General features: G+C 42.9%; 1 protein-coding gene across 1 annotated transcript in view; it reads left to right on the forward strand.

The window, feature by feature from the left end:
* TRIM33 (tripartite motif containing 33) overlaps positions 1-22,288 on the forward strand; it is a 41,951-nt gene that overhangs the window by 6,377 nt on the left and 13,286 nt on the right. The window contains exons 2-10 of the mRNA XM_064398779.1: positions 6,134-6,252; positions 8,423-8,570; positions 10,940-11,072; positions 14,406-14,522; positions 16,691-16,805; positions 17,717-17,863; positions 19,986-20,103; positions 21,445-21,692; positions 21,941-22,105. Of these exons, the coding sequence (XP_064254849.1) occupies positions 6,134-6,252; positions 8,423-8,570; positions 10,940-11,072; positions 14,406-14,522; positions 16,691-16,805; positions 17,717-17,863; positions 19,986-20,103; positions 21,445-21,692; positions 21,941-22,105 (1,310 nt within the window). The remainder of the gene's footprint in view (positions 1-6,133; positions 6,253-8,422; positions 8,571-10,939; positions 11,073-14,405; positions 14,523-16,690; positions 16,806-17,716; positions 17,864-19,985; positions 20,104-21,444; positions 21,693-21,940; positions 22,106-22,288) is intronic.

Here is a 22,288-nt window from a genome sequence, read left to right on the forward strand (position 1 = left end):
CAGCTTGCTCCTCTGAAACCTCACAGCCTCTCAGACTGATGTTCTTCTGAGCAATAAATTGTTTTAGCTTGACCCTGGTCCCATCCCTTCATTTTTAGCAGTGACAGTGATACTGTCTGTCCTTGCTGTGCACCCTGGGCTCTGCCCCTGCCCCACAGGCAGTGCTCAGCTCTCTCCTCACCCCTGTGTGCTCCAGCCCTGAGCCCTTGGCTCACCACTGCTGGGTTTGCCCCAGTTTGGGAGTCTGTCCTGTACTGGGAGCCCTGTCCTGGCCCACTGTGGTCTCCTGGAGTGCTGAGCAGGAGGAGGTATCACTGCTAGTATTGAAGGGATGGGACTATTTTCCAAGCTAAAACAATTTATTGCTCAGATAAACATCAGTCTCAGAGGCTGTGAGATTTTAGACGAGCAAGCAGTCAGCCATAGCTCAGGAGTTAAAAGGCAATACAGAACTTTCTAACCCAATGGACAGTTGCCACAGGGTTTATTTTGCTTTTCTAACCCATCACCTTTCCTCACTTCTGCACTGAGGATACTTTTGTCCAATGGCTTCTGTCTCACGTGCACACAGATGCTTCTGTTATAATTTCTAAACTCTCAGCTTACTCTATACAACCCCACCCCTACATTATAAACCCCTCACCATCTTATCAATACAGTTTCTCACTTAAGGCATATTCTTAATTACAGCTATAGAAACATAAGTTTATGATTTTTCTGCCTAATGTCTGTGTGTTGTACTTTTACATCAATCTAAGCTTCTTCCAAGGTTGCAAACCCTTCAGTGTCTGTGGCAGTTTCTGTTTTTGTGATTCCCACAAGGAGGGGGATGGCTGTCCTTGTCCTGTTAGTGCAGCCTGGGACACTTTGCTGTCTCTTGAAGGATCTGCTCTTGGCTCCTGTTCAACTTGTTCCCCATAACACACTTCAAACATTTTATTTTAGGGTATTGAGGTCAAACTTACTTATTTATCCTCTTTTTTTTTAAATACAGTTTCAGTACTCCAAATATTATGAAGCAGCTAAAAAATTGATAAAGATTTTTTTGGTACACATCAGAGTTGAATCTTACAGAAATAGGAATTCTAGTGTGTAAGTAGAGGTGTTCAGGAACACAAGTGTTTGGGGTCAGTCTTTGATTAAACTTTGAATGTATTAATTTGAACTGCTGGAAAGACTCCCTACAATGTCCCAGTGATGGAGAGGATCCATTGGGTGCTGCTGAGTGCAAAGGGATTTTTGGCTCTCGTGCATCTTGTGCATGATCTGCCCTCCCTTGTTCATCCCATCATCATTCAGATCAATAGCTCTCTTCATTATTCCATTATTGCTTTCTGTTCTCTGTGAGATTTCAGTGGGGTTGGGCTGGGCTGTGGTGTGTTTATTTTAAGTTGATTGAAGTCAGCTTGGACTTGAAGCCATGTAAATGTGGAGCCCTCAGTGTGGTGCTTCTTACAAAAGTTCTTATTTTGCTTTGGCTGCAGGGTGGGTTTAGGCAGTAGATGAGTTTCCTTGGCTCCTTGTGTGGGTTCCCCTTTCCTTTCACCCCACCTCCCCCTTCTCTCACAGGGCTGGAGGCTCCCAGGAGGTTTCTGTAGTGTTTGTAAACAAAAACTAAAAAACCAGATCAAGAGGATGGCTGTAGGTGGTTTGGTGGGGGAGCAGGTTAATTCTTACTGGCTCAGGAAGCCTTGTTGTGGTAGAGCTGGTCTCAAACATCTGAGGGAATTCCAGAAGGAAGTGCCCAGAAGGGTGGGTAGGGAGCAAAGAAGATTCAGAAAATTCCAGTTTTTTTCTGGTGCTAAATCAAAGGTATGAGTTGAACACACTGATTCCTGGATATCAAGCTGGATGGAGACAGCAGGCAAAGAGTTGACATGAGTGTCTCTGTTCTCATCCTACAAGACTGGAAATATAGAGAAATCAACCATCCTTGAAACTTGGCAGTATTTTAGTATTGCTGGTATTGAAATGTCAGCCTGGAGTAAGCAATTCTAAGCAGGTTTTTAATACTTCTCTTATTGAAACTAATTAAAGTTGAAACTGTTGGAAAAATTACCTGTTTCGAGATGCATTCAGAGGAACATAGTTACCCTTGGGAAGAATAAAATATATAATAGGAATTCACAGAGTTACAATTAAGAAAAATACTTGTGTTGCAGCTTTAGGTGTGAGTTAGGAGTGGTAGATTAAAAGCAGCTTCCACTTGAAATCTGAATGTTTTTGCAGTGTTCCATAGTGATTTGCTGCTGGATTATGAGGCAGGGTTTTTAGCAGCCTTTCTGCTTTTAGGAAACCAAAATCAACTTTCCCTCCTGAGCTTACTTCAGTTTTGTGCTTTCTGACATGCTTTGATGTCTGTGGTCTAGCTCAGTGTGCTTTACCTGCACCCTAAGCAGTTAAAAGGATTACAGAGATGCTGCTCTCATTAGTGTTCTTAAAGTCTTGGACAAATCAGGAGATCTAATGTGCAGTGTAGGGAGATGTGCCTGCAGTTGTGGAGCTGCCAGTGAGATCTGTGTGCTGGCATCTCCTGCTGGCACAGAACCTTCTCCTGGGCTGTTCCTGCTGGGAAGGGCAGGTCCTGGAGCCTCCAGGAAGGTTCTTGAGTCCTTGGTTTCACCCTTGTGACCTGGGCTCCCACTGGGGCAGGAGCAGTTCTTCCCAGGACAGGGAGCATTCCTGGCATGTGCCAAAATTCCCATTTTACAGCAGTGCTGGGAGAGCTGCTCGCAGGGCAGGTCCCTGTAGCTCCTGCACATCCATCCCTGAGCACATTCCTGGTTTCTGTCAGGGCTTTGTGCTGCTCCTCAGCTCCTGAAAGGCTCATGGAGTCCATGGGAGTCTCCTCTTTCCTCCCTGAATCACAGGTCCTGGCAGGGAGGAATGGCTCGGGTGAGGAGATGAAACCCATCTCCCTTTGAGCAGGGCTGGCAGTGCCAGGCAGGCTTTTCCTGGCAATCCAAATTTCCAGACAGGAAAACTGGAAAAAAAAACAACAGTTGGATAGAAAACTATTCCTGCTTCTCCCTTCAGTGAGGGTGAAAGGAAAAACCGAGCTCCATTTGGGCTGAGTGCTGTGTGTGGCAGCAGATGGGGACAGGGAATGTGTGTGATTGGAAATATTTTTGATTTTCTGCAGAAGTGTGGGACCAAAAGCAGAATTTGATCTGAACTGCATCATTAATTGGGAATAGGATATAGGGGAAGGGGAAATGTGGTGCAGAGAGTTGTGGAAGAGGGGTAATGAATATTTTTGCTCATGGTTGTTACATGTCTTGAGGTGTGTGATAGAAACAAGTGGAAAAATGAGCAATATTGGTCCTCTAAAGTACAACTAAAGGAGCTTGAGAGCCCACTCCTGTTATCTGCAGCTCTTCTAAAATAGCTCATAAATTCCTGTGGCCTTTTAGGTCCAAAGCATGATTCTCCCTGAGTTTCTTCATGCAGGTCCTGATACCCCCAGCAGCACCTGGGGCTGGCTGGTGGAGTTTGTAGGGTGCTGAATTGTGCTTTTTTCAGGACCTGAAGCAGAACTGTGTTGCTGTAGCTAATGCTGAGGGCAGGGTTTTGGTGACATGTTCTCTAAGGCACAAAGGAACTGCTGCACAAAGAGTTTCAGCCCCTGTGCAGGGTTTCACGTGGTGTGGTCAGAACTTCCTGAAAGAAACTTCCCTTTTCTCAGCTCTTTGCTTCAGTGCTGCTCTTGACCTCTGCAGCGACCATTTACAGCTCAAAAATCATATGAAGCCATCTCTGAGGACATAAGAAATCTTGAGGGTAATAATTAGGCTTGAGGGAGATGATAAACCAGTCTGACCTTCAGAATTTGTGTGAATGTGTCTTATTCTAATTCAACAGTGATTTGAAAAATAAAATTCATCTTTAAGCAGTAGTTTTTACTATGTGCTAATGGTTTTGGAAAGCAGAGTTACAGTGGGAATGTTTGTACCAAGACTAATGTGTTTGATTTGTTTGATGCAGAAAAACAACATAGTAAGTTCTGCTGGAGTATAGATAGGATGATACTTCTGTATTTACTTTTATTTTCTTATATAAGATTTTTTTTAATTGAAATGGACAGTGAAAACTCGTTTTAACAGAAGTTATATAAACATTTGTATCTTAGTTTGTCCTGAAATACATTCTCACTAAACTTTTTGTAATAAATTTTGTTAGCTCACAAGTGATCTCAAGTTTTGACAGCTAAGAATCTTTTTTTCTATGTAAATGTTATTTCAGTGTGATTTTCTCTACTTTTCCCTCCTGCCTTACAAAATTAGCCACATCTGTGTCTTTTCAGTACATTCTTTTCTAGTACAAATGGTGCTGCAGTAATTTGGTTTTTATTAGATTAAAAGACCAGGATATGAGATGTTTAGTGGCTCATATATTATTGGAAAGCCACTGTTGGAAATAAAGGGTGTTGAGACGTGAAAAAGGAGTGTAATGTGCTAAATGAGAATGGCAAAGCCTTGATTTTCAGTTTTGATCTCTTGAGGTGTGTGCAGAGCACTGGGGGCACTTTGTGTGCAGGTTTTATTTGAATGTGGAGGTGCAGAAATTGGGTGTTGGATTACCCCAGGCCAGAATCCAGCCTGTGGGCTCTCACTTGGATCAAAAGGCTTGATTTTATTCAAACTTTCATTGGTTTAGCTACTTGAAAACCAACCCAAAAGTTGCTTTACAGGGAGGGGTTTTCATCTGTAGAATTTGACTTTTCTTATGTCTAGAGATTACAGATCTTGAGCTTCTTCTGTTTTGTTGTTTTCCTGATATATTTTGTGTGTTTGACCCAAGGCAGCACTAAAAATCAAGTTCAGGTTTGATTTGGTTTGGATAGAGTAGTTTTAATGGTAAATATCTGACATTTTTGTTCTGTAAGTCTATAGACATCAGCTGCTGGATGGCTTTCAGCTGGTATTTCCTACAGAATTTCATCTCTCAGTTGTCAGAAAACCTCAAAGTTCTGCATACGGGGAAGGTTTCACTGTGTGTGAAAGCTCTTGTATGTGTAGCTGCTGCAGTGCTGGTTGTTTTTCATATCCTGCTCTTGAGATGTGTTTGGTTTGGTGAGACAGGGAATTTTGAGTTGGATTATTGCTGCTCTGCAGTGAATCTCCTGTGTTCTGAAGCCATCATTAATTTTAGCACTTGAAAAAATTAATGCTACTCCACTACTAATGTAATTAATCTCCCTGAAATAAGTCCTGCTGTCCTAATTGAATATCCACAAAGGAGCTGAGCATCACTTAATTACACTTCTCAAAGTTGTTTTAGTGTGTAAAAATACCCAATGGCTTGGAAAGCTTCTTGAAGATTATATTCTCAATAAATTGTATAGAAATTTAAGATCCAATGGCACATCTGTGAAGTGTGAGCCACTACCTAAGTTATAAATAGGTTTTCAAACCTTTATGGGGGCTGTTCATAGACATCTTTAAATGTCAGTTTGGCTCATGTAGTAACTCCTTTGCAGCTCTGCTGAGGATTTAAAACTAATTTAGTGATTACAGAGGATAACAAAGCAGGATGCTGGTGTTTTATTGCTTCATCTGCCTTCCTGACCTCATGGAAATAGATTATATTGGAAATCTTCCTGGGCTACCTGGGAGAGCACTGAGACATGCTGTGGCATTTTCAGGAGCATCCCTGAAGTCACCCCAGCTATCTGGGCACAGCTCTCTTAATGCTTGTCTTGGGACAGGCTGGCCCATAGACTGTTCTAAAAAATAATCTAAAAAATACAAGTGTCTTGAGTTTTGTTATCTAAAATCAACATGGGAAAAAATTAAATATTTGCTTGGGGACAACAAATGACTTTGCTAAAAATACAGGGAATTTTTTGGGAAGAAATAAGTAGGAAAAAGTGAGTATGATGTGGAAATGAGGGAAATCCCCAGCTGGGTGGGGGATCCTTTTCTGTAGAGGTCTGTGGGGTTTTCTGGGATAAGTTGAGGGAGTGTATTTTGGGGTGCAAGCTGTTCCACACTTGTTATGGCTGGATTTTAACGACAATGCCAGGCTGGCCTGCCTTACCCAGGTGAGGGGAGGAGTGTGCTTGGTGCTCGTGCTTGGGGCGGGTTGCTGTGAGAGTTCTGGCTCAGAGCCTGTGCTGTGCTCTGTGTTGCAGTGGGGGTGATCCGCTGCCCCATCTGCCGCCAGGAGTGCCGGCAGATCGACCTGGTGGACAACTACTTTGTGAAGGACACCTCGGAGAGCCCCAGCAGCTCGGATGAGAAGTCAGAGCAGGTGGGGACCGTCCTGCCTGCCCCAGCCTCTGCTCTCTGGGGCTGCCAGTGCTCCCCAGGACAATTCCTCTGCCTTTTCCCCATCCCTTCTCTGCCTTTTCCCCACCCCTCCTCTGCCCTCTGAGGCTGTCAGTGCTCCCCAGGATGATGCTGGTGCTTTTCCCCCACCCCTCCTCTGATTCCTGGTCCTTCCCGTGCTCCCCAGGGCAATGCTGGTGCCTTTTCCCCACCCCTCCTCTGCTCTCTGGGGCTGTCAGTGCTCCCCAGGACAATTCTTGTGGTTTTCCCCACCCTTCCTCTGCCTTTTCCCCAACTATTTCTGCTCTGGGTCTGTCAGTGCTCCCTAGGATGATGCTGGTGCCTTTCCCCCCACAATCCTTTCGCCTCTCTGAGGCTGTCAGTTCTCCCTAGAGCAATTCTGGTGCCTTTTCCCCAACCTTCCTCTGATTCCTGGTCCTGCCCGTGCTCCCCAGGACAATGCTGGTGCCTTTTCCCCACCCCTCCTCTGCTTCCTGGGGCTTTCAGTGCTCCCCAGGACAATTCCTGTGGCTTTCCTCACCCCTCTTCTGCCTTTTCCCCACCCTCCTCTGCTCTCTGGGGCTGCCAGTGCTCCTTAGGTGCTTTTTCCCCACCCCTCCTCTGCCTTTTCCCCATCCCTCCTCTGCCCTCTGAGGCTGTCAGTGCTCCCCAGGATGATGCTGGTGCTTTTTCCCCACCCCTCCTCTGCCTTTTCCCCACCCCTCCTCTGCTCTCTGGGGCTGTTAGTGCTCCCCAGGACAATTCTTGTGGCTTTCCCCACCCCTCCTCTGCCTTTCCCCCAACTATTTCTGCTCTCTGGATCTGTCCGTGATCCCTAGGATGCTTCTGGTGCCTTTCCCCACCAACCCTTTCTTTTCTCTGGGTCTGTCCGTTCTCCCTAGAGTAATTCTGGTGCCTTTTCCCCACTCCTCCTCTGCCTTTTCCCCACCCCTCCTCTGCTCTCTGGGGCTGTCAGTTCTCCCTAGAACAATTCTGGTGCCTTTTCCCCAACCTTCCTCTGATTCCTGGTCCTGTCAGTGCTCCCCAGGACATTGTTGGTGTCTTTTGCCCAGCCCTGCTCTACTCTCTGGGGCTGTCAGCTCTCCCCAGAGCGATGCTGGTGCCTTTTCCCCACCCCTCCTCTGATTTCTGGTCCTGTCAGTTCTCCTTAGTACAATTCTGGTGCCTTTTCCCTTCCCCTTTCTGCTGTCTGGGTGTGTCAGCTCGCCCCAGAACAATTCTGGTGGCTTTTCCCCACCCCTCCTCTGCTTCTGGTCCTGTCAGTGCTCCCCAGGACAATGCTGGTACCTTTTCCTCCCAACCCTTTCTGCTCTCTGAGGCTGTCAGTGCTCGCCAGGATGATTCTGGTGCTTTTTCCCCACCCCTCCTCTGCTCTCTGGGGCTGTCAGTGTTCCCCAGAACAATTCTGGTGCCTTTTCCCCAACCCTGCTCTGATTTCTGGGACATCAGCGCTCCCTAGGATGATGCTGGTGCCTTTTCCTCACCCCTGCTCTGTCTTTTCCCACCCCTGCTCTGCTCTGTGGGGCTGTCAGCTCTCTCTAGAACAGTTCTGGTGCCTTTTCCCACCCCTGCTCTGCTCTCTGGGTTTGTCAGCTCTCCCTAGAACAATCCTGGTGCTTTTCCCCCACCCCTTTCTGCTCTGTGGGGCTGTCAGCTCTCCCTAGAACAGTTCTGGTGCCTTTTCCCACCTCTGCTCTGCTCTCTGGTCCTGTCAGTGTTCCCCAGAATAATTGTGGTGCCTTTTCCCCATCCCTGCTCTGCGCTCTGGGGCTGTCAGCTCTCCCTAGAACAATTCTGGTGCCTTTTCCCCACCCCTCCTCTGCTCTCTGGGTCTGTCAGTGTTCCCCAGAATAATTGTGGTGCCTTTTCCCCATCCCTGCTCTGCTCTCTGAGGCTGTCAGCTCTCCCTAGAACAATCCTGGTGCTTTTCCCCCACCCCTTTCTGCTCTCTGGGTCTCTCAGCTCTCCCTAGAACAATTCTGGTGCCTTTTCCCACCCCTCCTCTGCTCTCTGGGTCTCTCAGCTCTCCCTAGAACAATTCTGGTGCCTTTTCCCACCCCTCCTTTGTCTTTCCCCACCCCTCTCTGCTCTGTGGGGCTGCCCAGCACAGCTGTGGTTTCTGTTCCCCCCAGGTGTGCACCAGCTGTGAGGACAATGCCAGTGCCGTGGGTTTCTGTGTGGAGTGTGGGGAGTGGCTGTGCAAGACCTGCATCGAGGCTCACCAGCGAGTAAAGTTCACCAAGGACCACATGATCAGGAAAAAAGAGGATGTGTCCTCAGGTGAGTGTTGCCTGTCACTTGTCCTGCCTGTTCCCAGAGCCTTTTCTCTTTTATGTTAAAAAAAAGATGGAGGTAACAACCAGCTCTGTGTGTTTTCCCCCCAGGATTTGGGAAAAGTGCACTAAAAAGTTACCAGTGCAAAATTAGTAGCTGTAAAAATAGAGGAAGAAGTAAATTTATAACAGTGATACTTTGTGCAGTTTATGTCCAGTACATTTGGAAAGAATTTAGATCCATTCTTAATAATCTTTGTTTAGTAGAACAATTAACTAAATGGAGGGGCTGGAATCTGGAGAGCAGTGGCATACTGATAATCTTACCCATTGTCCAAGGGAATTAATTTACCCATTTTGCTGTATTTTGTTATGAGAAGCAATTGTAGTTCTCCCTGTAGAAATGTATATATAAATTTATATATAATTATAACTATATAACTACATATTTTATATAGCTACCTTCAATATATGGTGTTACCTTGTATTGATATTGCTGAGTAAATGTAAAGTAGAGTAAAATGAGTGAAAACGTAGAATTTGAATCTATTTTAGGTTTAATCTCGCAGTGAGCAAAATTTAATATGTGAAGTGTGTGTAGGGTTTGTTCAGGTGTGCAGCCTTATTAGAAGTAAATTCTTTAACTCTTGTTTGATCATATATCATTTGTAGCCTATTGAGGTATGTGGAAAATCAGAACAGGTCCAGGCTATCTGGATTTTATCATTTACAGCCTGTTGAGGTAATGTGGAAAATGTTCTCCAAACAGGTCCAGGGTATCTGGGTTTTAGATTAGAAAATTCTATTTGTAAATGGGTTAAAAGTTCTGATTTAAAGGTTTGTAGGTTCTTCACAATCTGGATTTGTCTGAAAATGATCATATTAAGGAAGAGAGATCTCAACACTTTGCTCTCTTCATTGAAATTCATTTAAAATTAATTAAGATCTCCATAGTTGTCTTGTTATATCCTTTCAAAGGAACAACTACTACTTTCCTTTCTAAAAATTGTTTAATAGTTAAAAAGTTTGCTGTTGAGCTTAGTTCTTTTAGACAAGGATCTTACTTCATTTGCTGTGTCAAATAAACCTCATTTTGGAGAGGCTTCTCTTTGTCTTAATGAATCTTTTTAATAAGAAATATTATCCATTTAAGATTCAATGGATTAAGCATCATAGATGAGAAACCCTTAAATTCAATCAAATTATAGGGCCCAAGAAAGAGTTACTGATATTTTTGTAAGGAATGCTAAATTGTGACTCTCAATGATATTAAAGCTCATCTTTTCCTTTGATACCTGCTGGGAAGGGGCTGAAAAGTGATTATTCCAAAACCAGAAAGTTTACAAAGTTTATAAAATAAACTATTATTAAACAAACTAATTAGTTAACTGTTTAGTTAAACTAACTAAATATTTTTTTATATTTAAATGAAATCTTTTTTATATTTAAAAATATACAAATATTTTGTATTTAAAATATAAAATATTTTATAAAGTTTATAAAAAGGTTTATAAAATAGACTTTCTATCAGAAATTTTATTTATTGTGATTATGGGGAAGGGCTGGTCATTGTTCTTTTTTTCTTCTTAGACTCAAAGATGTGCCCTGGAGACTTTAAATTTCTCTCAGTGAGTGGCAGCTGTAGGTTCATGAGCTCTTTCTTTACAATAACTTGCATGATATAACCAGCTTCAGAAACGTTGGAGAGGGAGGGAAATTAATTTAAACCCTACCTGCTGTACCTTCCAAAGGCTGCTTTCCTCTTTGCTAAGCTCAAAATATCTTCAGAGCACTGTACAGCATTTTTTTAGTAAACCCAGAATTATTTTTTGCCATTATTTGTTATTTGGGGGTTTAAGTAACTTTTAACACAGGCAACATTTGCTTTGCAGCTCCCACTTCAGTTGTGTTTGACTAAATGAGGTGTTTGAAGGGATAAGCTGGAAAACCCACGGGGTAAAAAGGGTTTTAAAAAAACCTTAAAAAGGTTTGAAAGGTTTGAGCCATCCTTCAGTGTGTCAGGGGTGAAATTATGTGAAATTAAATCTTTATAAACACATGTACACCGTGCTGGTGTTCGTGTGCAGCCTTTTGGGTGCTCATGAGGAAAGATGAATTCCTCCTTGTCCTTCAATGACTGAAGTGAAAACAGCTCCTAACCACTGGCACTGTAAATCACAAAGTCCTGGAGGTTGGGAAAGAGCTCTGAGATCATGGTCCAGCCCTGACCTGCTGTGCTCACAGGAACTTCAGCCTGAGAGCACACCTGGAGGTGCCTTTGCAATTCCTGGTTGTTACTGCAAGTTAGTTGTTTTGCTCTTCAGATTGTCTCAATTTTATTTTAAAATGCACAATTTTATTTCTTTTTAAAAACAGAGGCCGTGGGAGCATCTGGTCAGCGTCCTGTTTTCTGCCCTGTCCACAAACAAGAGCAGTTAAAACTTTTCTGTGAAACCTGTGACAGGCTGACATGCAGAGACTGTCAGCTGCTGGAGCACAAAGAACACAGGTACAAATATACAAATATTCCCAAATGTGTCTGGACTCCTGTGCTGTGCTGTCTCAGAGGATGAAGTGGCATTGGTGGGAGCTGCTTGTCTTGGGAATTCTGCTGCATTTACTCCTGGTTGGACTGAACCCATCCCTTGCAGAGAACTGTGGTATTTTTTGGGTCCAAAGGAAGGAATGATGAATCTGACTCCATGTTCTCAGAAGGCTAATTTATTATTTTATCATCTATAATATATTAAAGAATACTATACTAAACTATTCTAAAGGATACAGACAGAAGGCTAAAAGATAATAATGAAAAACTTGTGACTCTTTCCAGAGTCCTGACACAGCCTGACAGTGATTGGCCAAGAAGTTAAAACAATTCACATGAAAATAATGAAACAATCACCTGTTGGTAAACAATGTGCAAACCACATTCCAGAGCAGCAAAACACATAAGAAGCAAATCAGATAATTATTGTTTTCCTTTTTCTCTAAGGCTTTTCAGCTTCCCAGGAGAAAATCCTGGGCAAGAGATTTTTCAAAAAATATGACAGTGACAGGAGAACCTGTGTGGAATGATGGAAACTTGGTCAGTTGGTTGAGCTCTGTCAAGCCCCCAAAGATGAGATTCACACCAAGCTGGGCTGAGGAGGTTTGGTGTGATTCAGGTGTGAATTTGCCTGGCAGTTCCCAGTGCTATCACTGTGCTCAGGGCTTGAATGGAAATTCCTGCAGCCCTGAACACCTGGTGCTGTAAAAGAAGCAAAAGTGATAGAGTGAGTCATGGGTGAGGTAATTTTCTGAAAGGGCATATTTGATTGTGCAACAGTCTTTAGGGGAATTTTGTAAAGGAGAGTCTAAATTTTGCCTCTTACATTAGTGTATTCTTCTGGTGCAGAGGGGAAGAATGGTTTGGGTTTAGCTGGTTAAAAGTTGCCCCATTCCAGGTAAAAAGAAATGCTGGGGTTGCCTCTGCTGGAAAAGGAGTTGGAACCCCTTTAGGACACATTCCAGCAGCTGTGCCATGTAGTTGTTTGAATGTCTGAACAAATATTTTGCACTGTTATAACAGAGAATGTGGGGATAATACATATTTATCAACCACTGCACCACTGCTCCTTCACTCTTCTCTCTAAAGGTGTAATATTGAATTTAGTGTTCTGTTTTCCTTTTAATAATTTTTTTTTAGAAAAACTATTCTGTTTTTCTCAGATTAGTGATTATTCTCACACTGCTACAGCAGCCTGTGGAAAACTTTTACTTTTGAAATTACTATTATTAAAATATTAACACCCTTAAATATTCCTGCTCTGTTTGTTCATAGAGCAGGAATATTTAAGGGTGTTAATTCTCCATTGTTATCCTGGAGACTCCCTTCTCACAAAGGGTGCTCTCCTGGGATATTCACTGACTTGGTCCAGTTGATTTCTTTGCATCTGTTCTGTGCATGTTGCTGATGGATTAACAGATGGATCTTGTCCTACTTACCTGTGCTCTTCCAGAAGGAGAATTTGTTGTTATTAATGTGCTTTTTTTTCAGAATATTCTTTCCATAAGGTTCTGTGTGCAGGTGTGAATTACAGATGATTAAGGCACTGCTTTGTCTGCCTGAAGTACAGCTGAGATTTTGTGGAGAATCATGCCAAGTGGAAAAATAATTGATTTTAATCCCCTGTTTTCTTCTTACCTGAAATCCTGTTAGTTTACCCCAAAAGAGGGTGAATCACCTTTTCAGTACCTCCATGGTCCCTTGTTCAGAGTCTCAGTTTTAGAATTCCAGAATGGTTTGGGGCTGGAAGGGACCCTAAAGATGATCCAGTTCCACCCCTGTCAGGGCAGGGACTGCTGGGGATTCTGTAGAAAGCTGACAATTCTTTGGGCAGCCTGATGCTGTGGGATTCCTCTAATTTGGGTAGTTTCCAGTCCACACGCTTGGGAAGCTGGAAGTGCAATACTGAAAAAATAAAAGGATTTTGGCTGTAGCAGGAGCTACAGCAAAATTTTAGCAGTACAAGCTGAATGTAGGTTTTTCATTTCTCCTTCAAGTGGAAATATAACTTTGAACTTTATGAAAATAATTTCAGAAAATCAGCAGCTCTCAAACATTTGAAATTTTGTTGTCTTTGGGCTTTAGGAATGCTACATTTTTTTGTATTGTAGTATTTAAAATCTCATGCTGCTGTCTGTATGCCAAAACTTTAGACTGTTCTTAGGAAAAGCAAAATTCCAAACAGTGAGGATGAAGAATCTCAACTCTTGGAGTTCAGATTTGTCTGTCACTGGTACAAACTGAATTAACAGCAGTAGAGTTGTTTTTGTTGTGAATGAGGTTCTTTGTCTAAGTCCCTATTATCGTGCTTGTGAGTCATTTAAATAAAAAAACTGAGTTTGATGACAATCCAGGCAGTCTTTTCCTTTGGATTGTAATGTTCTAGATTGCAACAGAAGACAACACTAATTTCTTCTTCATTTTCTTTGGAAGATGGTGTAAGTTGTTTGTAATGCACCTTATAGAATGCTTCATTAATTGCAGCAATTTTCTGCCAATTTGAATATTGGGAAAACATTGCCAAGGTGTTCCGGGACATTAAGTTTTCCTTGTTGTTAACAAATTACATTTCAGAAGCATGAGGTTTATTTATTGCCAGGACAAGACTTAGCCAAGTGACAGGAATTCTGGATTTTGAGCAGTTGATCAGAAATTCATGGAGCTGCTTTAATTCCCCTTGGACATTTTCAGCAGAGGCATTTTGCTTCTGTGGCATTCTTAATTCCAGTATTTTAGGAAAAGGCACCTAATGCTGGTACTTACCCTCTTTTCAGATGAAGTCATGGAAAGTACCTTTGATAGCAGCTGTTCAGTTGAAGAGCTTGGAAGGGAATAAATATTCTTCATTTGGAAGGAGCAGAGGTGGAAAAAACTTAAAGTTTTTTACTAGGGAAATTTTCTTCAGATGAAACTAATGCAGTCAAACATGAGCAGTATCAGCTGAAAAGAGGGGAACTTGGGATAGTTTAGGGGGTTGTTTTTATATCCTTTAAGCTTTTGGTGCATTTTCCTCACCAGACTCTGAGGATCCTGGGAAATGAGGTACTGCATCCCTGTGTGGTTGGAATTGAATAATTCCCACAGAATTTCAGTCTCCTGGCCAGTAGCAAAGGACTTTATCAGCACTTCAGCATGTTTCACACTGGTCAGAGTATTCAGAGTCTGATTTTTCTCAGTGTTTTCTTGTTCTCAGTGGGTTTTTTTTCAACATTTCCTGGCTTTGCACCTGAGCTGGGAGCCCTGAGTTGCAGCCCCCTGCCCCTTTTTGATCAGTGTCTTCTCTTGCCTGTTGGAAAGGTACCAGTTCCTGGAAGAAGCTTTTCAGAACCAGAAGGGTGCAATTGAGAACCTCTTGGCCAAACTCCTTGAGAAGAAGAATTATGTAAATTTTGCAGCTGCCCAAGTTCAAAATAGGTGAGTTCCCCAAAATCATCAGCTATTGCATTGCCTTTTTAATGAGTCACAGCAGGATGAATGGGGGGACTACAATAACACACTGGAGTTAATTCTACATCTTAATTACTTTCCATAATGTTTATTTGCCCCTACAAGACTTCATCTCTTGGAAGTTCTTACAAGAAATAAATGTTAAAGTGTTTTGTGACAACTTTGACTAGAACCAAAGGTGTGACACATTCGTTATACTTTGGGGGTGGGGGAGAAAAAAAGGAATAAAAAGGAAAGAAAACCCATCCTATAATTTCTTTTAAGTTACCTCTAGGCGACAGAACAGTTGAAATATTAATTTTTTTTTCTTCATATTAAGGCCTCTGATAACTGTGTAACAAAAGCTTAGTGTGAATTTGAATAGGAAATTGTGGTTGGTTGTGGGGTTCAGATTGGGGTTTTTTTTGGGTGGTTTCACTTAAGATTTCCAGGGTTATCTGAAATTCAACGTCACGTTAAAAACCAAATCAGAGGCAGAGGGAGCACGTGATCTCTGCTGGCTCTGCTCCCCTGGGCTTGTGCTGCAGCTCAGGGAATTCCACCCTGGTTCTCTGTGGTTTGCTGAGCCTTCTGCAGCTTTTAGGTCATTTGCAAAATGACACATCAGCTGGGGGTGGAAAGTACGAGGGCAGGAGGAGGATGTGCACCAAGATAGAAAGAGAAGTTCTGATGTCAATTTTTAACTCCTTGTGGTGCCATCTATATTTAAAAAAAAAAAAAAAAAAGCAGTGTAAGGGAGGAACATAGAGCATGACAGAGGGAAGCAATAAAAATTGGTATTTTTATGTGCTGATTTTCTGTGGAAGTCTTTGAAAAGTCCCAAAACACAACAGCATTGTGAAGCATGGAAATGTTACACACTTGAAGAGACAGTCACAAAGACAATAATTAAACTGGGAGCTCAAGGATGTCACACAACATGCTCTGATAGGAATTCCAGGCCAGGAATGGGTGATGGAATGAACACATTGTAATGGTGGGGATTTTTTGCCCAAGAGTTTCTGGCTTCAGTGAATTCAGTGAATTTCTGCAGCTGGGATTGAGTTGTGTCAAAATCTCAATTTTCTGCTGAGCCAAGTGGCTGGCGCAGGTGAGACAATTCATTCCACTGCTTTGCTGGTGTGTAGGACACAAAATCCATCATTTCAAAATCTTCAGGGAACGGGAAAAATAAAAGTGTTACAATTTTGTTGTCAGTGTTGGCAGATGGCACAAAATCACCATCATCTGTGGTGGTGGAGCATGAAAGTGTTGAAGGAGCAGCTCTGCTGGAATAATTGTTGGGTGCCAAAGCCAAGGGTGGATGCCATGGACTTAATGAAGGGTTGGTTGGGTGTTTTTTGGAGTAGGAGACCAGGCTGTGCTGCCATGAAAACCTCGTGTGTCCCAGGTGCCATAAAGGGCTTTGATTCCAGCAGGGTTCATCAGCAGGGAGTGTTGGTCCTGTGGCTGGGTGACATCAGAGCCTTCATCTGGCAGCAAAAAAACTTTTCGAAAAAGGACAATTTAAGCCTTCACATTGGCTCATGGCAAAGAATTCTGCTGCAGTGTGATCTTGTTAGATTAAGGCAGTGTAGGATCAAATAAATCCAGAATTTCCATGAGTTTGAGAAGTGCAGTATTTGAAATTCTGTGGCCAGAGTTCAAAATGGACACTTGAATCTGAAGAAGCTGGAAATGCACTAAAACTGAGGAAAAATGGCAGTGATGAAGAGGGTATAAAAATGTGGCAGTCAGTACTATTAAAGCACAAGAGAATAATGTAACTAATATCAGACACAACATTAGTGAAATGTTTATCTCTTTATTGTGTATTAATTACAGGTCTGTAATAATTTTTTTCTTTCAAGGGAGGAATTAATGTGAAATTCAGGGTTGATTTCTGGTTAATATAAATTATCTTAAGTTTAAAGCATCAGATATAAATTTTTCATAGTGACAATTTGGATATAAATTTATATGTGTACATATAGACTCATGTGGTTGTGGCTGGTTATTTCTCGAAATTTCTCTGTATAAAGTGTGTAAACTACAAGAATTCCCATATTATTTGAAGTAAAACAAGTTATGAATTTGTATTTGGCAGTGAAATGTAAAGTGACTGACAATCCATTGCTTTTTTTGTTGTTTTTTAGGATAAAAGAAGTAAATGAAACCAACAAACGAGTGGAACAGGAAATCAAAGTGGCTATATTCACCCTCATCAATGAAATCAATAAAAAGGGAAAATCTCTCCTACAGCACCTTGAGGTACACTTGAAATAAAAAGCAGGGTTGGTGTTGAGTTTCCAGTCCCCTGTTGAGGGGAAACATTTGAAAATGGTTTGTTTGGTGTGGCTGCAGCTATTGCAGCACTGAAACTGCCTCTGAGGGATGTGCTGGAGTTAAATCTCTCATTTCCCCTCTCATCAGAGCCTGTGGCTCCTTTTTCTGTCTGTGCCTTCAGTTTTGTGTCTGTGTCTCGTATTCAAAACTGGGCTCATTGTAAAGGAGTGGCTGAAAATCTCCTTTTCATGTTCTGTGTGCCATATTTCTGTTTTATAACATAATGCTAAGATGTGTATAATTTAATTATTCCCTCAAATAGTTTTTTAATGTTCATGTAAGGACAATCAGAGCAGTCTCTTGTATTTGTACATGAAGGTGTAATGCTGGTATTTAAAGTTATATTGTACAACTTCAGAGACCATGAGTTCAGGCCTCCTTTCCAGATGGCATGTTCTGAATAATTGCACTGTGACTTCCATTAAAATCCATGAAAATTTTATCTGAATAGAGGAAATCTGTTTTATCTGAATAGAGGAAATCCCTTGTAAGAAGTTGGTTCAGTGCATATGGCCAGCCTGCCATGAAGAATTTAAGATCAGATGAATCACAATAGATTTTTCCTGGTTAAGGAGCAATAATTTGGCAGGGAAATCGAATGTTCCTGGAAGAATAGACTAACTTGATCATTAGTAAAAGAAATAATGTAAAATTGCATTAACTTTGGCTTTTCTTATTTACCTAGCATTTATTAAAGTTTCCTTGGGACCTTTCCCTTTTGATCCAAAACCTGCCAGCATTTTGCATTTTCCTGCTCCATCTGAAATCCCCACTGTAATAAATTACTTTATGATTTACGATTACTTTGCTGTAACAAAGTCTCTGTTTCTTTGCAGAACGTGACAAAGGAGAGGCAGATGAAGCTGATCCAGCAGCAGAATGACATCACTGGTCTGTCACGGCAAGTGAAGCACGTGATGAACTTCACTAATTGGGCCATTGCCAGTGGCAGCAGCACTGCCCTGCTCTACAGCAAGCGCCTGGTGAGGCCACCTGGGCTGGGCAGGGCAGGGAAGGGCTGAGCTGCAGGTGTGGGGTACCACTCGTGGGTTTCTCTGGGTCTGGATTGAAGGCACTAGAGGTGATAGTTCATGCTCAGACTCGGGTGTTTATTATTTCTTATCAGTAAAACACTCACTGCTGTGAGTTTGGCAGCTTTTCATTAGAAGGCACAAAATGGCCAAAAATCTCTTGTTCCAAGGTGTTTTCAGACTAAACTATCCAATTAAGAACTGACACCTGGATTATTTTCCCTTTTAACCCAATAACTGATCCCAAAGAGCCCCAGTGCAGACTGTTCTGCCCAATTACAAAATGCCACCCAAACCCCAGAAGAAGAAGGCAGAAACAGCATGAAGAAGAAACCCAGGACAGCACCCTGTGCCCTCCATCTTGCTTCCATCCACAACACACTAAAAATCCCAAAACCTCAGTTTCTCACCAAGTGACACACCTACACCACTCTCTAGAATCTATTGCACACTTTTGTGGGTTCCAGTCTATCTGAAGTCTAGGAAACTTTCTCCAGGAATGAGGGCCAAAGTCAGTGCTGCCCTGGGGGTCAGGGCACCCCAGAGCAGACAGAGAAATATTCCCTGTGCCCTGGGTTTCCACAATCAGGGAATAATTAGCACTGACTCCATGACTGCAGAAGGCTGATCAATCTCTTTATTGTACTATGCTATACTTCTCAAGAAGCTCATCCCCTTCCAGACAGTCCAGTACAGCTTTGACTTAATTGGTCAATCAATCCAAACACCATCCAGTATCCAATTAAGAAATTTGGTAAACAAATCTCCATAACATATTCCACATGTGCACAACAACAGGTGCAGCAAGTGGAGATAAGAACTGTTTCTCACTCTTTTCTCTGAGCCTTCTCACAGCTTCCCAGGAAGATCCTGGGAGAGCTGTCTCTCTGTTCAGAGGATCTGTGACTGACTCACCCACAGGGATCATCCAGTGCAGCCCCTGCCCTGCACAGACACCCCAAAATCCCACCCTGGGCATCCCAAACACTCCTGCAGCTCTGGCAGCCTTGGGGCAGTGCCCAGCACTCTCTAAGGGAAGAACCTTTCCTGATATCCAACCTGAACTCCCCTGGCACAGCTCCAGCCCTTCCCTCAGCTCCTGTCCCTGCTCACAGGATCAGAGCTGTCCCTCTGCTGCTCCTGAGGAAGAAGCTGCAGCCCCCAGTGAGGCTTCCAAACACAACACCATTGGGGAACACAGAAATGTTACACACTGAAGAGACAGTCACATAGGCAGTAATTAAACTGAGAGCTCAAGAAATGTCACAAAACATTCTCTGATAGGAATTCCAAGCCAGGAATTCCTCAGGCTCCTCTTGTCCAGCAGAATAAAGTGCCCTCAGCCAGTCCTTGTGTGAGTGACAGACCTGGCTGTGCAATTCTGTCCCAATCCCTGTGTCCAGAGAGGGAAAATGTTCCAATGTACCTGGAGTGAGATCAGACACAAAGTCAAGTGTTGGTAACCAAAAGGATAATTCACTTTTATTGACATGAATACACCCAGTTCTGCACGTGCAAGCCCAGGGCTGTGCTCACCACTGCTGCTCTAACCATCACTCTGTCAGCAACTTTCCCAGTCTGGGAACACGTCCTGAGCCACAAACACAGGGAGCAGGGAATCAAATGTATCCAGAGTAAGATGAAGACACAAATGAGGTCAAATGTTGGTAATCCAAAGGATACACCCAGTTCAGCCATGTGGGTCCATCATGGCACTGTATCTTCAGCTTCAGATCTTACAGCAGAGCCAAGCAATTGTGCAAACCCTTTACCTAAGGGTTTAGGGAGTGTTGGTGTACAAGGAATGGGGTCAGCTCTGTGAAGGCACCTCAGCGTTTCACTGGAGTAATTTCAATAATGTTGTGGTGTAAGAGTGCTGCTCTGCAGTCCTCAGAGTAAAGAAGTTGTACAGTGTGGGATTTTCCTGACAAATTGAGAATTTCCCAGGCTATGAACCAAACTTGCTGCTGCCAGTCCTTGTTGGTGTTCCAGGGCCTAAACTCTCAGGGTAAACACCCTTGTTTCTCATTCTTTCTTTCTCTGTCAGCAGCAGAGTGTTTTTGTTTTCCCTCAGATAACCTTCCAGCTGAGGCACATCCTGAAGGCGCGCTGCGATCCCGTCCCTGCTGCCAACGGCGCCATCCGCTTCCACTGTGACCCCACCTTCTGGGCTAAGAATGTTGTCAATTTGGGTGAGAAAACCCTGCTTGTTCAGTCTGTGATCCTGGGAAAACTGTTGAATTGGGGGTGTTCCTCCAACAGGAGTGAGTGCAGTGCAATACATCTCTTAATGCAGGAGACACAAACTCTAGACCATAAACTCTCATAACCCACCCAGCCCTGATTATCCTCCTTATCTGCTCTGTTCTTTCTATTAGCAAAGCTTTCTCTAAATAGGTATTAAAAATATTATGCATAATAATCTACAATAATTATCTATCTATTATAAATAGATATTGTTTTCCAGTGGGAATGGTTCTAGGAATGACCCTAATCACAGAATCACAGGGTGGTTTGGGTTGAAAGGACCTTAAAAGTCATCTCATTGCACCCCCTGCCATGGCAGGGACACCTTCCACTGTCCCAGGCTGCTTCAAGCCCTGTCCAGCCTGGCCTTGGGCACTTCCAGGGCTGGGGAATCCTGTGCTATTTCCAGTATATTAAATATAATCACTTAGAGTTTGCAAAGTACAGGTTTGGAATGAGAGAAGAGGGCAGAGCACAGTGAGACAGAGATACCTGTTAGCTCCTGGGTGTGAACTTCTCTGTTGGATAAAAATTTCATGGAAAATCTGGTCCAAATACCAGTTTTTGTGTGTACTCACTCCTTGCTCTGAGTCTACCATGCAGGCTGGGGTGTTTCTGTCTTCAGTCAAGAGTGTTTATTCTCTGGGGCAGGCAGGAAGCAGAAAGGAAACTGCCAACCTGAATAAAAAGGGATGTGCAGATTCTACTGAGTACACATTCACAAATTGATTTAAAAACCAACATTTTGCCTTTCCATATAAAAATAGACAGGAGTTACCTGGAGAGGCAGCATGGTCCATGACATTGGAGCCAGACAGGACCTGCTTGTAGCAGTGTTTGGTGTCACGTTTGTAGAACCTGTTTGAAGTCACTGGGTGGTGGGACACTCAAATACCTCTTCCAGGCTTTGCTTCTTTAGACATAGAAACCTTATGCTGAGCATGTTTGTTTCCTGTTTTATTTCTCATCTTGTCCGTTTCTTGTGAACACAGAGAAGTCATTTCTGTCTGTTGTGGCTTTTAGGCTGTGCAGTTCCAGTTCTTTCACTCTTCCCTCACAGATCATATTTTTAATTTTGCACTTAGTTCACTTAGTTCTTGTAGTCTGAGTGCTATTTTTGCTTTTATAGTGTATGGTTATTGAAGACAGAAAGAACTTAAATTTTAAGCTTTCAAGCTTAAATTGCTCTGAGAAAACTGCATTAGAAACATCTGAATATTCCACATATGTCAGCCTTTGGAGGATGATGAGATCTGACTGTTGATTGCCTCTTTGGGTTTTTACAGGTAACCTGGTGATTGAAAATAAACCAACCCCTAGTTACACTCCCAATGTAGTGGTTGGGCAAACTCCTCCAGGAACAAACCACGTCAACAAAGCTCCAGGACAAATCAATCTGGCCCAGCTTCGACTGCAGCACATGCAGCAGCAGGTGTATGCCCAAAAACACCAGCAGCTGCAGCAGATGAGGATGGCCCAGCCATCCTCTGCATCCGTGCCCAGGCAGAGCAGCCCCCAAGTCCTGCAGCAGCAGGTGAGTCCTTTATGGGTTCTTGTTTCACCTTCTTTCACTTTATTTCACCATAACACTGAGTTTAAAATTGCCCTGTCAGATCTAAACTTGCAAAGCAATTCATAAAGTAAAATCTTTGGAGATTTGAGATACTTTAATGTGACAGCTCTTGGCTTTGCTTGATGTTATGTTACTACTGCTGTGGAAAGAGATGGGCTTCTTTTCTCCATGTTAAAAGCACAAATTTTAAAAAACCCAAACCCTTGCAGCCTCCCAGGTTGATCAGCATGCAGACCATGCAGAGGGGTAACATGAACTGTGGGGCTTTCCAAGCACATCAGATGAGAATGGCTCAGAATGCTGCTCGTATACCAGGAATCCCACGCCACAATGGACCTCAGTACTCCATGATGCAACCTCACCTTCAAAGACAAGTATATCCTGTGTACACGCTTCATTGTGCCATTGTGCCAGCCTTGCATTCCAGTAGATGGTACCTCCAGCTGTAAATGTGTTTATCTGTCCCCCTGTAGCTCACAGCTACACACATTTATGTGCTTCTTTTCCATGTTGCATTACTGTGCTGTGACAGTTTTGCTGAACGTAAGGAAATTCAA

The sequence above is a fragment of the Passer domesticus genome, chromosome 25, assembly GCF_036417665.1.
Source record: "Passer domesticus isolate bPasDom1 chromosome 25, bPasDom1.hap1, whole genome shotgun sequence".
Classification (NCBI taxonomy): domain Eukaryota; kingdom Metazoa; phylum Chordata; class Aves; order Passeriformes; family Passeridae; genus Passer; species Passer domesticus.